At 39.3% G+C, this 16,152-nt stretch overlaps 5 protein-coding genes across 5 annotated transcripts; 2 read left to right on the top strand and 3 right to left on the bottom strand.

The window, feature by feature from the left end:
- Positions 1-214: 214 nt before the first annotated feature.
- On the top strand, positions 215-603 carry GCK72_019367 (uncharacterized protein; the record flags this gene model as incomplete). Its single annotated transcript, XM_053732991.1, has 2 exons — positions 215-295; positions 343-603. 2 exons carry the CDS (start codon positions 215-217, stop codon positions 601-603), a joined length of 342 nt encoding a protein of 113 aa, XP_053581904.1.
- A 333-nt stretch (positions 604-936) lies between these two features.
- GCK72_019366 (uncharacterized protein) lies at positions 937-5,991 on the bottom strand (the record flags this gene model as incomplete). The annotated part of the gene is made up of 13 exons (XM_053732990.1): positions 937-1,002; positions 1,056-1,567; positions 1,613-1,725; positions 1,773-1,841; positions 1,888-2,058; positions 2,472-2,545; positions 2,964-3,134; positions 4,546-4,658; positions 4,738-4,844; positions 5,074-5,461; positions 5,517-5,763; positions 5,810-5,920; positions 5,974-5,991. 13 exons carry the CDS (start codon positions 5,989-5,991, stop codon positions 937-939), a joined length of 2,160 nt encoding a protein of 719 aa, XP_053581903.1.
- Positions 5,992-8,262: 2,271 nt separating this feature from the next.
- GCK72_019365 (uncharacterized protein) lies at positions 8,263-9,896 on the top strand (the record flags this gene model as incomplete). Its single annotated transcript, XM_003115589.2, has 6 exons — positions 8,263-8,416; positions 8,463-8,635; positions 8,682-8,805; positions 8,930-9,184; positions 9,249-9,694; positions 9,741-9,896. The coding sequence occupies 6 exons, from the start codon at positions 8,263-8,265 to the stop codon at positions 9,894-9,896; spliced, it is 1,308 nt and encodes a 435-aa protein (XP_003115637.1).
- A 3,775-nt stretch (positions 9,897-13,671) lies between these two features.
- GCK72_019364 (uncharacterized protein) lies at positions 13,672-14,398 on the bottom strand (the record flags this gene model as incomplete). The annotated part of the gene is made up of 3 exons (XM_003115242.2): positions 13,672-13,863; positions 13,914-14,026; positions 14,215-14,398. The coding sequence occupies 3 exons, from the start codon at positions 14,396-14,398 to the stop codon at positions 13,672-13,674; spliced, it is 489 nt and encodes a 162-aa protein (XP_003115290.1).
- A 680-nt stretch (positions 14,399-15,078) lies between these two features.
- Positions 15,079-15,882, bottom strand: GCK72_019363 (uncharacterized protein; the record flags this gene model as incomplete). The annotated part of the gene is made up of 3 exons (XM_003115528.2): positions 15,079-15,276; positions 15,325-15,493; positions 15,761-15,882. The coding sequence occupies 3 exons, from the start codon at positions 15,880-15,882 to the stop codon at positions 15,079-15,081; spliced, it is 489 nt and encodes a 162-aa protein (XP_003115576.1).
- Between the last annotated feature and the right edge of the window lie 270 nt (positions 15,883-16,152).

The raw sequence follows: 16,152 nt of genomic DNA, 5'->3' as shown, positions 1-16,152 counted from the left end.
GTTTTCAAAAAAAACTTTTATTTTCTAGAAAGGCGGATTCTCTCCTCTCTCTTTCTTTCTCAACGGAGGTTTGGGTGGTTCTGGAGGACACAATAACGGCTTCTTCGTCCCTGTGCCAGTAGTGATTCCGCCTCCACCTCCGCCACCTCCGGGTCCAAAATGTTTCACAAATCCATCTGGATTCCTTTGTTGTAATGTGACATTGGAGAAAACTATGGAAGAAGCTTACATAGCTGCGAAGGCTGAAGGAGCTTCTGCTTGTAATGTACAGAAAATGGCAACGGCTGTGCAAGCGGTAAGACTGAATTGAGTGACACTTTCTCAAGTTATTTCTCCTTGCAGCAAGCTGAGAAAAAGTTCGGAACAACATTCGAATCCGTGGCTGCTCATGGAGATTTCGTCGCCAAAATCAATTTCGCCGGAGACTTGAATTGCAAAATTGAAATCGACGGGAAGTTCATAATGGCCTATGCTACTCCTCTAGATGAACAGGAAGTCAATATTGTTGATGCAAGTTCATTCTTCTCAGGATCAGCTGATCAAGATCTGGAAGGTGTCAATGGAACCAAACCGACCTACATTGTCTATGGACCTATAAAGTAGCGATTCGATCTTAATTTCCTTTGTCTATGAATAGTTGATTAAAAATAATTGTTTACCAGAAATCACAAGAAATTTCAGAATATCATAGAAAACGGTAGTATAGGAGATTAGTTGGAATGGGAGAAATTAGAAAAAAGGTCAGTTATGAAGTTGTTGGCGGGATTTTTAAGAGAAGGAAATTGGGATCATTTCACATATATACAATTTACAAAATGATTAGAAGAAAACCGCTCCATCTGAATTCACTGGAAAGAAAACGGAGAGGATAACCTATAATTTACACATAATTGAAAGAAAAATGAAATTCAGAGGAAGAACGGATTCAGAAATTGTTCACTTAGGATGTACAAACAACACTCCGGATGCGTAGGAGACTGATGAGTCGGATGGAGAACGCACCTGTAAATATATTGAAGTTGTATCATTTTGAGAACTGGAATTTCATTTTGTACCTTGTTGGATTGTGTATAATGCAAGAACTTGAACTCATGAGTATGGTTGTTACTCAATCGAAAATGTTCCGCTGCCTGCAGCATAATCAATATGGGATTCCGACCGCAAATTGTATTTTGAGTCTTTTTGAGGTAGTCATTAAAAACCGTTGGATTCAATGTTTCTATAGCAGCCATTCCTTGTTTGTCCATATTTGTAATCTGTTCAAAAATTGGCAAGTTGCTATTTCGATCAAACGGCGAGAAGCTGAAACGATCTCCCCAGTGACAGAAGTCTGATGAAATGACGAAAAGATTCTTCGGGTCTTCCATATAATGGGCAAATATATTTCCATAAGTTTGTTGTCTGGAACCAGGTAGAGATCCGACAAGTACTGGAACGATGGTATAGCGACGCGTGGGACCCATGACTTTGGCGATGAATGGGAGTTGCATTTCAATACTGTGCTCTGATTCCTCATCACGGCGATCCATGAGGTCGAAGTGACGCGTCGCACGAAGATCTTCGGTGACTATAAAGGTTTCACGTTTGCACATCTATCAAAGATCTCATTTACCTTTTTGATCAACAATCAAATCTCCAAGAGGGGTACGATACTTGCTGCAGGTGGTGATAGCACACCCATTTAAAGCTACAACGTGGGAAGGTCCAAGTATGAATACACGTTCGCTGAAATACAATTAGTGGATGACACCACGAATATCTCATAAACTTACACTGCAGAAGGCACGATTTGCTTGAATGCGTGAGCAGCTGTTTCTCCACAATAAGAATATCCAGCATGTCTGAAAAAATTATTCAGTTTCAAGTTAATCGTATCATAAATCTCACGGAGAAATCAATGCACGGGCAGTTCCGAATCTTTCACCGGCGCTATCGAGCCATTTTGTGAGTTGACGATCGAGATCACGCTGATTTCCGCTGTACCACGATCCGGCATGTGAGGCTGATCTTACGTGCTCACCGAATCCATTTATTGACATATTTATAGCTTCAGTTGGTCTAAAATATGCATGGAATTTGAGATGAATGCAGAATGAAACATCAAAAATTTCAGACTCAAAATTAGAAACCTTTTCAAGAAGCTCTTGCTACGCGAAAGTATATTTCTACAGTTTAATACTCATAATCATGTCAAGTATTTGCAGAGTTGGCTCATTAACTTTCAGATTTAGTTCCGGAATAAATCTATTGTTTATTAACTCATTTTTCCATGCTTGAGAAAAAACCCAATTCCGTTGAACTTCGAATGCTTTTTGTTAAAATATGCATTTCTAGCAGCCATCTCGTTATATGATCAAGATTTTCTGTTTAATACGTTGACTACTGATCGAGAAACAACTTTTCGTTTATTGCATACTCAGAACAACCATCACGTATAACGATAAAATTTTTCCCAAAAAGTGAATACTTACAAAATAAATGTTAGATATCTTGCAAAAAGAAGACCAAATGTCCTGAGAAACAGAGCCAAAGAACTTTGAAATACCTGCAAGAACAGGGAGATTTTTTTTGATTTCCAAGTCTTGGCTTTTTCATTTCAATTGACTGTGATTGTGTTCTTTGCATTTTTGGAAATTACAAAATGAATTAAAAATGAAAGGCGATTGAAGAAAAGAACGTACAAGTTTCAAAAGTTTTTTTTAAATGTTGCCACTGAAAAGTATACATAAGTTTTTTCTCTTCATATTCTGTACGGATGATTTGATAAAAAAGAAATCAAGAATCAAACTATAAAAGGAACAAACACAAAACTTGTTCGCCATTGCCATTCGATATCGCCGGTTGAAATTGAAAATTGAGGCAAATTATGACAACAGTAATTCGGTTGTATTACATTGTTGCAATGACAATTCACTATAAGCTGACATTTTTCCCCAGAGGAAAAACTGAAAGTATTAATGTACCCGTAGAATAAAGGCTTGAAAAGAGAAGACTGTCACACAGGCTGACTGATTCGCTTCTGACGTGTCACGACGAGGTGGATGATGTTGTTGAAGAGGAGGACCACGCTGATCTTGTGCTGGTCGCCGTCGTCGTGTCGGACCGCCGCGAGTAGTCTTCGATCCACCAATTACCTGAAAACAGAAATGACTACGAACATTTATGAAAAAAAGAAAGAACTGATACAAACGAAACTACTCTTTTTTCTTCGTTTTCACTAATTCCTCGAAGAAACGAATAGCGTTGGAAGGCGGCGAAAAATGAGAGTATTGTGGGAGGAGATGGAAGAAAAAGAACGAAAATGGGAGGAAAGGAAAATAGAACGGAAAAATGGGATTCAGCAGACACTGAAAAAAGAGGGCCACTGTTTCAGTCTTTTTCGCACTTGAATAGGGGAAGAAGAGCTTTGGGGAGGAGTTCTGACGTGGATAGGAGGAGAAACTCGAAGCAAGATTTCAAGATGGCAAAGAGTTTGGATGATATATTACGGATACACTCATTTATATGAACTTATTACAGAAACTTTTCGTGTTATTGAACTATTCACAGAACTCCGCAGTACCAGATTGAACAACTATTTCAGAGATTCAACTTTTTACCTACACTATTCCAAAAAGCTTCATTTCCGCTTTGAAGTTGGAATTTTTCATTTTCTATCAGATGAGTAAATATTTACTTCGTATCAGTTTTTTTTCTTCCTCCTCGTTCGTTCTCTTGTTTACACCTTGGCAAGGTAGACCAATATTACGTTTCTTTCTTATAGCTTTTCCAGTCTTTAGCCGTTTTCATCTTCTTTGAGAACGAAAAGATCAGAAAATGGAATGTCCTTTGTCCGATCATTGGGACCATTCCAATGTCCTATTCCGACGTCATCCAGCAGCCCTTTTCCTTTTTTCTTTTCTATTTTCCTATCGTTGAAGAGAAAAAGACACTCGCTTTTGCCACTCACATTCACTCACAGACACACACTTGCATTGCGAAGGAAGAAAATGTATGGGCACGCAATAAGACCAGATCTTTGATTCATTTTATCTCGTCAAAAAATGTTGGTAGTTGGATCGAAATAAATAGGAAGTGGCTGAATACCATCGTGGTTTATTAGGCATTAGGCACTTTTTTGTTCAAATAGAAGAAAAGACTTGTAATAAAGTGATTTTGTCCGCGACAGATTGATATGATTGGATAAAACGTGACAAAATGGATCGAAGAGGGATCTAACATCTTAGGACGGGTCACGGGCAAGTACTACACGAGAAATCGAACATGAGCGTCGAGGCAGCAAAGAGAGACACTCAGCTGACTGCCTTGGTCTGTCCTCCGCTCATTCTCCTCACCAAAACGCTCTCACTCTCATTCCTCGTTTTCACCCCGCTCTCCGCCCCGGTTCGTCAATGTCCTCCCGTCGATCCATGTTTGTTCGGTACAATAGTCAGAGGGGATCATAAAATTACAATGATAGCATGAAAGGGTAGGATAGTTATTATTAGTGGTATGATTAGGTGGACATAGAGATAAATAATACAAGTAAAATACATGTTATAATACAGGAACTACTGAGTTAGTTGGAAGATTATGATCGCAATTCATTGATCCATTCTTCGAATAGCCGTGAGCACAAACTTCGCCGACATTGCACGCAGACTTCACGATTGCAAGATCTGCACAGAGAAAGGACGAATGGTTTTCCTGGAAAAAATGATAACTCTCTCATTTAAAAGATATTGGAAACTACAGTACTGTTTTTAGAACGAGACTGTCGTACAGGAGGTCTCATTGAGCATTGATGACATCCAAGACCTTGCACTTCTTCATTGAACGAAATTCTATGTCGGAAAATTGCACCTCTGGAAAAAGAGTTATGTTGAGAAATCTCTAGATCAAAAGTTATATTTAGAGAGGAAAGGAACAGCCGTCAAAACTGTTTCCGGATCAGAGAGCTCGCAAGCACGGAAATACGAGAGTGAACAGTTCCGTAGATTTCTGAAGCTTTTGTCAATATGAACTCTATGATTCGCTGGAGTTATTCTGACGAGTTCGAGCCGATCCAAACATATTAATAAAATAATTATATACCCATGAAGAATAGAATCAGCAACACGTTTCACATTTTCGCTGTCCTTATCGTTGCTTTTCCGTTGTAACTTCAGCAGAAACTTATGAAACTCAGCAATGTTAATGGGATCAGACAGCACTGCGAGACAACTGAACATCTGGAAGCATGACAAATTTTTTGAAAGTTTATTCTCAGTATCCCCTACTGCTTCAACTGCAGCATCTGCCAGCGTAGGGTCGTGCTCATATTCGGCGTTTAGCGAAAAGCATAATTGATAGAATAAGTGAAACACTTCGGATGGCTCTTGAGTATTCGGCCTGTACTCTCTTAAAAAGTCAATGCAATTGTGTTTCAGATTGGTCATCAAGTATTTGTCACATAGTCTCAGCAAAGTACAGACATTTCGTTCTGGAAATAATATAAATAATAATTCTTCAGAAGTGACAAGATATTTTGAACACACCATCTATCGCATCCGGGTAGAGACCAAGTGAATTCGGAGAGATTGCAGTTATCAATGTTAGAATGTCTTTCGAGGACTCGTCTAGGATTTTTAACTGCCTGACGGCGCCTTCGATAAAAAACGAGTTTCCCATCAGTATGCGGAAGTAATCAGAATTTCTTGAGAAGATCGACGAGTCTACGTAATACTGTTTATCGCCAACACATATTGGCCAGTTTCGGAGCTTGCTCGTGGATTCGAAGTCAACCTATAAACGAATAAATGTGATGTTTTTCATTGCTTTTTCAATTTACGTAATCGGATCTATCTATAAATGTTTCGTGGCTTGTTGTCGGCTGCATGAGAATGACGTTGACTGGGAAATTGCTGTTTACTCCGAACCGGGAAAAAGATGCCCCTTGAACCTGAATTTTTCAAAATAGCTTTTCATACAAAATAATTTATTTTCGGAAATTACCTTTGAATGCGTTCTCATCGTGTCAGTAGAGGTTAATTGGTGAATAAAACAGTTGTTGGAAAAAGAACAACGCGTTGGAGACTTCCGCTACCGTAGTTTTCGAAAGAAACATTGCTAAAAAGTTTTGTTGGTCTCGCAGCGATATTAAATGGTTTTTTTGCAATCAGCTTTGGACATTTTCCAGCTTTATTGTTAACTAATCCGTAGACACATATTTTTTAATATATTTCAGTTAGTTTTGTTCAACTTTCTAAATCACATTTTGTTTGGCTAACCCATTAAAACACACGGCATTTCTCGTTCTCTACAGCGAGCGGTTAAAGGCGCATTCATTTATATACGCGGCGGGTCTCGCAGCGAGAGCGCTCGATGAACCAATTTTTCCTTCGTTTGCGCGGTTTTCAGGTCCTTTTAAAGCATTTTCAATGGTCTTTCTGCATATTTCCTTTTCCTCTCTTTTCACATAATGTTCTGTTAGGTTTAACACTCTCAAAATACACCAAAAAGTATTTTCTTAAGTTTTTCAATGGCTTTTAGGGCACACATATTCCAAGATGTCGGGAAAATATGTCTGTAGAAGAATTTGAAACTCAGTCTTTTTTCTGTTTCGATCACTTTTTGTGTTATTCAACTTTTAACGTTATATGTTATGTTATTTTTTCAAAGGACGATATGTTAATTCCTCGTTCTCGAAATGCGGTGTTAAAGTTATCGATTGCTAACTCGATGCAAAATATACAGTCGTTCACCAGTGTGCACATTAAAGATGATAATTCTTATCAAGCCATCCACGTTTCTCTTTCTTTCTACTATTCCATTTTTGTGCAGAGTCAGCGTTGAAAGTTGCGAGAATATTGAAAATTACGTGGCTGTGGTCTCCTTTCTTTTTTCTCTGTTTCATGACATCACGAAATGCAGACAACGAGGACTATCGGGAAAATAGTGCGTTGACGGTGGAAACTAGGCGAAGATAACACGTTGCGCGTTGAGAGAGAAAACACGACGCGAGACAATGCTTTTTGGGTGAGACGCAGGTGGTTCAGAGAAACCGCGCCTCTGTCCGCTCACAGCCAGCCCCATCAAGCCTCTTCGGGCATCGCCGCATAGACCTACTCACATCATTTTGCCCCAATTTCCATTCCGTCAAGTATTTCGCAACTTTTCCTAATTGCTCCTCCTTCATATACACAGTTTTACAGAAGCCCTCTTCTTCTACTTGGTTTACCACATCAGATAACTGGGAGATCCAGTTGTGCATGTTCTTGTGCCCACACAAACTCGCGCAAATTTGCAATTTTATGATCGACAACCCTCAAGAAGGTGAGCGTTTAAAACGTGTAACCGCGTTCCCAAAACTGTTCTCAATATGTGGCTAGCACGGTTATTATTACCAGTTGTGATCTTGCTGTAGTTCAAAATTTGTGCTCTTTGTCTGACGTGTCCAGTCAGTTTGCTTCTAGTTAACTGCCACAATTCGTCACCATTCTCTAGTGAGTACAACATGAATCAGATTGCAGTTAACACGAAATGGTTGTTTTTGTATCAAACGTATAGAAAATCATAACAAAACCAGTTTGCGCCCCAGTTATGCAGATCTCCGTTCTGGGAGGAATACTAAAGATTCCACTTCACTGATTAGTATTAATCATCAGTAGTTTAGTGAGCAACTTATAACAACCCAAGGGGAATTTCGTCACAGTTCAGTTAACGTTATCAGGCAAACATCAGCTGATCAGTCGTGTCTTCTAATGACAGGTTAGACATAAAAAATATCTAAGGCCGGAAAACGAAACGCATCAAAAACAATCAATAAATTGTGTGGGAATGTGAAAACTAGGTTTCCAAAACGCTTCGGAAAAAAGTATGTTTGAAACGTGTCTTCAGTAGTCGAATTTTGTCAGATTAACGTTCCACGTTGACGCTTCCATTCGCGCCTCGAAAATCGTGTGTTCGTTTTTTTCTACGCGCTTTTTTCCTGCCATAAACCCGCCGATTCGAGTCGGTGGACACATAATCGGTTTGCAAAGAGTATCAACAATCGACCGTTTCTTTTTTTCAGGGAGGTTGTCCAGAAAGAGAAAGAAACTGAAGATTTGCGAATCAATAGCGTCGTTATCTCTCGACGCAAGTGAATCCAAGATCGACTACAACGGTGTATGCGATTCTCAAAATCCACATATCAACCGGACTCGTGATATCCACCATTTGTAAGTATCTGTGGAAGACACATATATAATTACATCCTGAGTCAGTAATTTTCAGAAGACGGTCTAAACAGAAACATTCAAGATGGCTCTCAACGTGAACCGCGCCGTCGCCGACCCGTTCTATCGCTACAAGATGCCAAAATTGTCGGCTAAAGTCGAAGGCAAAGGAAACGGAATCAAGACTGTCATCACAAATATGTTTGATATCGCGAAGGCTCTCGAGCGTCCACCCATGTGTAAGTTCATCTGCGATTGTTTTCCGAGAAGAATATAGTTTTTTAGACCCAACCAAGTACTTCGGATGTGAACTTGGAGCTCAAACCAATTTCGATGCTAAAAACGAGCGCTACATTGTCAATGGAGAACATGATGCGAACAAGCTCCAGGATATTCTTGATGGATTCATTAAGAAGTTTGTCTTGTGCAAGTCGTGTGAGAATCCAGAAACTCAATTGGTATTTTTTATGATCGTTTTCATGTTACTCCAATTTCGGTTTTCAGTTCGTTCGCAAAAGCTGCATCAAAAGCAAATGCAAGGCTTGCGGATGCTCATTCGACATTGATCTCAAGCACAAGCTGTCCACATACATCATGAAGAACCCACCAAAGATTGATGTCGATTTTTGTAAGTAAACGGAATCGGTTCGATTGCCTCGAATTTGAACAAGGCATTTACATTTTTAATCTCATTTGTTCTCTTGTTTGCATGATCGTCGTGAATTTTAAACATGCAAATATATTGTTTTCAGCCAAAGCAGAAGAGAAGAATGGAAAGAAGACATCGGGAGCTGACGCAGCAACAGTCAACGACATAAGCCACAACAATAGCGACAAGGGCAGTTCGAATGATGACGACGACGACGACTGGGAACCAGAACCAGTTGAGCCGAATGGCATGCTGTCGGCCGGAATGGGAAAGCTCGTGCTGGACAAGGATCTTGAGAAGAGCGAGGAGCAACGTCTCGACATGCTTCACAACTTCTTCGTGAAAGCCAAAGATGAAGGTATTAGATTTGAGAATTTTCAAAATGTGAGATTTTTTGAATTTCGCAATATGTTTCATTCCAGGTCGTATTTCCGATGCTAAAGGACAGAATGGTTTGCGTGATGAGGCGGAGAGACTCGAGTTGAAGCAAAAGGCATCGCTTCTTCTTGCCAATGTTCTCTTCGATGAAAAAGTGGTTGCTGATAAGCAAATTTCTGCCCACCGTAACCTTTTGCTTCGTTTCGTTATGAACGATAAGAAGGCTCAACGTTATTTGTTGGGAGGAATCGAGCAAGTTATTCATAAGCATAACGACGAGCTGCTTTCAAAATCGGCTCACATAATCAAGTCGTTGTACGATTCGGATATATGCGAGGAAGAAGTTCTGTTGGCTTGGGGAGAGAAACCATCGAGCAAATATGTTGCCAAGTCCTTTGCCAAAAAAATCATCGAAAACGCTATGCCAGTGCTCACATGGCTCAAGGAAGCGGAAGAGGAGACCGAAGATGAATCCGACGACGAGATCGCGGTAAGAAATATCATATAAGTTTAGTTTTCATTCATAATTATTCCAGTTCGGAGGCGAAGTCAAGGAGAGTGAGTTCCTTCGACAACAAAGAGAACAGGCAGCGAAAGAAGAACAACAAAAAGCTGCCAGTGCCGCCAAGGTATCGAATGGAGCTGCAGCTCCGGCTGATGATGACGAAGATTTGGATATCGATGATATTTAATTATTCAGATGTTTTTTTCCAACTTGGGCTTCTATTAAAAACTTTTTATTCTCCCTTTTCAACGTATTTAAAAGAACCCTTCTATTGCTTCTTGTCTTTAACAAGCATCAACTGTTTCCTGTCTTCTTCGCGGTCCTCTACACCTTCGCTGTTTCCCTTCCACCTATACAATTCATTTATTCATGAAACCCTTTTTGTAATCAATAAATTTATCGACGAATCCTGTAGTTCATGCAAGAAAGATTGTTGAAGCAATTGATTGAATATTGCGGGACAGAAAATTAACGAGCACAGTTCTGGCTTTAGATGGGTACTCGACGGGTTCGTCGAAAAGATGGAGAATTTACTCTATTCTACCGTAAAGTTAGCCCGTTTTCGAATCACCATCCAGCAGAGTTCGACTGCGGCGAGTCGATTAATTTCGAAGAGACCAAACATTTTTCATGTTCAGAACAGTATTATATGTATGTTTAAGCTGGTGAATATGAATAAAAGTTAACTGACTCAGGTACAACAAGGCATCATTACTCGAAGATCGTCAATTGATGAAATCAGTTTTGGAGGCTGATAATCCGAGAGCAATGAAGTCAATGTGTTCGAAAGGAGCTCTCAATGGATGGAGTGATTCAGTGTAAGGGGCATATGTTAGAACCAGACTTGTCACGGGCCGGGCCGGGCCAAAATCAGGAAAAATCTCGGCCCGGCCCGGCCCGTGGCCCGGCCCGGCCCGCTCGGCCCGTTTTGAAACATTTTTTCAAAACATTTTTTGTTTTTCAACTTTTTTTTGAAAATTTTTGGAAATTTTTTGAAATTTTTTGAAAAAAGTATAGTTTTCGAATGAACATTTAAAATTGAATCAAAATGTGAATATGTATGATAATTTAAGCATTTTTACTTTTTTTTCGAAAAATTTCAAAAAAAAATTGGTAAAAATGGGTACCCATTTTTGAATCCGGGCCGACCGGGCCGGGCCGGGCCAAGAGAAATTTCGGCCCGGCCCGGCCCGGTCAAGAAAAATCTCGGCCCGGCCCGATTTTTGACAAGTCTGGTTAGAACAAACTGATATACACACTTTTCAAAATGGTTTCGTAGTATTCCAAAAATAGGCATAGTAAAGGTTTTGAAGTTCGAAATTAAATAATTGATTTTGCCGAAATCTTATGGCGAAAACATAGGAATGCGAGTCAAATTCCAATTACTTAAGCTCAATTAATTTACTATCTTTCAGATGGAACGAACACAAAGAAAATGTAATGTACATCGGAAGTTGTGCAAAATATCGCGCTTCTCAACATCTTCGATACGCGTTGTTTCTTACGACTGGAAGTAAACTCGTTGAATGTGCTCCGTTTGATAATATTTGGGGAATTGGTAAGATATACTATCAGTGTATCAAGCGGCTCACATGTGGTCATAATACATGTCTTCTCCTTATATTTCGGCAGTTTCCAAATTAAATTCTGATCTCCAAGCGTTCTTCTCTTCCTTTAACCTCCATTTCATCGTCTTGTTCTAAACAAAACTTGCAGAAATCATTTGAAACTCTCATATGATTTGGTGGTCCTGTGGTTGAAGAGGAGAACGATTGGAATCCATTTTTTGTACAGGAATAGATTTGAAGGAGGCTGTTTCAAACGAATCGGTGTCGATGAAATCTGGAATGAACCTTTTGGGAAAGATTTTGGATCGAGTTAGGGAGGAGTTATGGGAAGATAAGGAGTATCAGTAAGTGGAGGAATCGAAGAATTAGATATATTGAAACTTATATTAGAAAGACGTTCTGTTGTTCGAGTTTTTTTCATACTTGTCAAATGAGGGGCCGGCCCCCGGGCCCGGCCCGGCCCGGCCCCTAAAAAGCCCGGCCCGGCCCGGCCCCTGGGGCCGGGCCGGGCCGGGCCTGAAAAGCTTCGGCCCGGGCCCGGCCCCTCAGGCCCCTCTTTTCAGGGATATGGGATTTTTGAGAAAATTTTTCAAATTTTTCCCAAAAATTCAATTTTTCCTCAGGAAAAATTTCCCAATTTACTCGTTTTTTATACTTTTTTCACGATGATTTAGTATATTTTTCGAAAGATTGACTGAATTTTTCAGCGAGACGCCTCCGGCAATAAAAAACTCTGAGGTCAAATCTGATTTTTTTCCCAGAATAATCTGTGTGTTTTCGTGAGTTCATTTCCATATCGAAAGAATATAAAAATTCGGTCGAAACCCCGCAGAGATCAAGCGGCGAAACAGTTTGGGCATTTCTGTAGCCGTGGAAGAAAACAATAAAAAAATGGCGAAAGTAATTATGTTATAAAACTTGAAAAAAATTCTTTGAAAATTTTCTTTCGATATGAAAATGAATTCAGACACACATACATTATTCTATGAAAAAGTCAAAGTTGAACTTAGTCCATCTTTACTCAAATTCGAAAAAAAAATTTGAAAAAAAATTGAAAAAAAAAATTCCCTCCAAAAGACGGGCCTGAGGGGCCGGGCCGGGCCGGCCATGGCCGGGCCGGGCTTGGGCCGGGCCGGGCCGGGCCTGAAGTTTTGAAAAAAAAGCCCGGCCCGGCCCGGCCCGGCCCGGCCCTTGACAAGTATGGTTTTTTTCTGAATCACGGGTTGTTGGTATATTTCCCAAATATCTAATAGAGTGTCGTTTTCACTGCAATTGTATTTTACAGGGATGAAAGAAAAGAAGTGGAGAGACGACTGAATCAAGACAAGGATTATCTGATGAAAGCAATGAAACATATCGATTTGATATATAAAGATAGGGCCACAAAAAGATATTTGTAAGTAATTAAAAAAAAGAATATTGAAAACTGAAAAATCGATTCACTTCTTTCAGAATGTCAAAAGGACATATGTCATCAGACGATCAGTCATATCTTACCACTTCTGTTCGATCACTTTTCCCTGAATGGGCACTTCCTCCTCCGATTGAAAAAGACGAACCGATTCGGCCGTCACCTCCACAAATCATCAATTTCCCGAGGTATGTACTGCAAGCACAATTATTTTACAATTTAAAACTCGGTGCGAATCGAATTAGTAACTGCCCGAAATTTCCAGTAATGCGTCAGTATTCGAATAAATATAAAAAGTTGAAAGCTACCGGCTGATACCCAATTAATTTTTCAGAACTCCACCGATTCGTTCAACTCGATCAATTACTCCACCTCCTAAAGAGAGTCGATTATTCGGGAGACTGTCCGTTGGAGATACGAGAAGACGTGAAAGCAGAAGCTCATCTCGATTTACTTGGGAAAGAAGTATGAGTAGGAGTAGAAGTAGAAGCAGAAGTAGAAGACGTCAAAACAGAAAAAGGAGCAGAAGTCGATCGAAAAGTTACGAGAGAGATCGAAAGAGGAGACGACGTGACAGCAGAAGTAAAAGTAGATCGAAATCACCAAAGGATCGTAAGAGATCCGAAGAAAAAGAAGAACGGAAGCATCGAAAAAAGAAGAAGTCTCATAAGAAGAGAGATCGTTCCAGAAGTCGTTCAAGATCTCGAAGATCAGAATCAAAAGAAGAACGACGAAGAATTCGGAAAGAGCGAAAAAGGGCGAAAAAGGAAAAGAAAGAAAGAAGACGTAAACGGAGAACATCTTCGACATCCTCCTCGTAAACTCTTCAAAATATAAAGTTTGATACTAATTTTAATTTCGATCTCAAATATTAAAAAGTACAAATTCGTTTCGTTTCAAGCTTTAATTATCATCTGGTATTTTACGTTTTTATTTAATTCATCAGAAACGTAATGATAAAATTGATAATATTTTAGCAGTCTTTAAATACAAATGTTATAATTACAACCTGTCGGACAACATCTTTGTTGAGGTGTCGTGTGACAATCCGAGTCTTCATCACACCAACTGACCGGTTCAGAGACAATACATCGGAAGTTTAGATGGGTGACTGGCGGGCATTCACGACGTGTCGGTGCACAACATTCACGGTAACGAATCATATCGATGCATCGCTGAAAACTTAGAGCATGCAAGAGCATGTATCTCATTTTCCATAACTTACTAATTGGCCGTCACCGCACTGGTAGTTAGCGGTACAGTACATATAATGAGCGGAGCATTGTTGCATTTGCATTTGAATAAGAGAATATTGACGTGGTTGAGAGATAGGTTTGGCTGGAATTATAGGTAAGAAAGCTGAAAATTAAGGGTGTGATCTGAAAAGGACTAGTTTAGAGATGAACAATTCGAGTGTTCTTTCGGATTAACGGACTACTGTATTCAATGAAGCCAATCTATCCTTCTGCGCTACAAATCTTTGCCAGCACTCTGACTTTCCTAAACTACAGTAACCAAAATCTGACCTCGAATTTCTCGTTCCACGTGTAGATCCACGTCATCATAGAATTTACATTCTGGCTTATAGATTTGTAGCCGTTGAAAATAGAGACACCAATCGATGTGAGTATTAGGGAATGTATAGGTTGACGTCTTCTGAATACAAGTCAAGAATATCATAGCAATAAGAGAAAATGAGAAGCTCTTCATGATGATTGAGTTGATTTGAATGAATGTGGAAGTGAATCAAATCAAAAGTGTTTTATGTAGTGGTAGGCGGAAATGTATGTATCTTTTTCTTGAGCACCTCGTAAAGCACGGGGTAGTTACCGAAGACAAGATAAGGGATCAAGAGGGGAGAAATAAGGGGAAAAGTTGCCACTTTATGAATACAAAAAACGAGAGAAAAAGAAAGATGCAAATTGAAAACAAACAGTGGCACCTACTCGAAAAGAAGAGAAAAAAGGAGGAAGAGGGAAACAAGTGCATGTGAAATAAAATGTTTTACAAAAGAAGAAAACCTGTGGAATAGATGAAAAGAATTGAATGAAAAAGGGCAGAAGGTCAAATATGGACAGGTGACATGTCAATATTCAAATATTTGAGGTCAACTTTGGCTCTCCGCGATTTTCGATTTTTGAAGTGCACAAGACACAGATCGGAAATGGAACGATGGCAGAAATATTCATTGCTTCTTCGATAGGTTTTTTATTCAAAAATTTCGAATACTTGGAAATAAACCATGTTTCAACTAAGAAATCTTTATTGCAAATCACTTTTTGTTTAAGAATACAAAAAAAAACAAATTCTCAATTCACCGAGTTTCTCATAACTTCTCTGTGAAAAGAAAACCAGATTACCAAATAGAATTAACCAAAATACGAAGAGTTTCAAACTTTGAAATCATGTTCCATGACCGGTAGCATTTGTTCGGTGACTTGTTTAACTGCCCATTGAAGAAAAAGGAGTACACCGGACAGACTGAAGCAAATGAAATAATCGAGACCTTCCATTAGTGAATGTGATGTTTGGAGGAAGAATAATGGCACATAGAGCACTCCGAATAGGGCAGTCAGACCGTTTATGAGCTAAAAATGAGGTTAGAGATGAGAACATTCCCAGTATGAAATACTTACCACACTCAGCAGATATCCATGTAGCACCACTTCATACGTCGATCCTATTTTTCGTTTGGCAAGGCAGAAGAGAGAAAAAAGAAGAGCTGATACGGAGCAAGACACGTGGATCCAGAAGAGAATACGCACGATCACACTGTCTCCTTCGATTTTTACACGGTACAGAACTCTTAAATTTGTTTTCTTATTTTGTAGCTTTTTGTGAGATTTTTTGATACTTCTTAGATTTCAATCAGATTGAGAGGGTTTTATAGATAAATTTATTCAAAAAAGTGAAAATAAATAGTCTGGATAATCTAGATTTCCCATAAGAAGTTGTACAACGAGAGTTTTTCGGACAGAACGTATGGTTTTCAGAAGACTGTTTAATTTCAGTCAGTACCAAAAAAAGATTAACTGAACATCTTTCGTAAGATCGTTTCAAAATAAAACTTACGCCAATAAAGCGGAAAGAACTGTCTGAAGAATTGCCATAATTACTGTCGATGCATAGAGAGAAAAAGAGCACATGTAGGTGCTCGGCGGTTTTTGAACAACAATCGAATTGGCTGCCATCATTGTTTTCCTTTTTTTAGTTAATTCCTCAGCAGCAAGTCATTTCTTCAACTAGATTTCTGATGCTCCCGTTTAGTTCTGAAGTCATTCGATTATTGTACTTGTAGGCGTGGAGTGATTCATAGAGATACGAAATAGAAGAACAAGTATAATTTATGTTTAGTGGGTAAAGGAAAGAAGGAAATGAGAAATATTGGGAATGAAGAAGGCTTTTTTTGGGTTAATGTAAATAAACATAAGACCGAAGATGAAAGATTTTTTTGGAAATGTTAT

Source organism: Caenorhabditis remanei, chromosome V (assembly GCF_010183535.1).
Source record: "Caenorhabditis remanei strain PX506 chromosome V, whole genome shotgun sequence".
Taxonomy (NCBI): domain Eukaryota; kingdom Metazoa; phylum Nematoda; class Chromadorea; order Rhabditida; family Rhabditidae; genus Caenorhabditis; species Caenorhabditis remanei.
The sequence above is the reverse complement of the archived record's forward strand: the minus strand, read 5'-3'. Positions and strand labels throughout refer to the sequence as shown.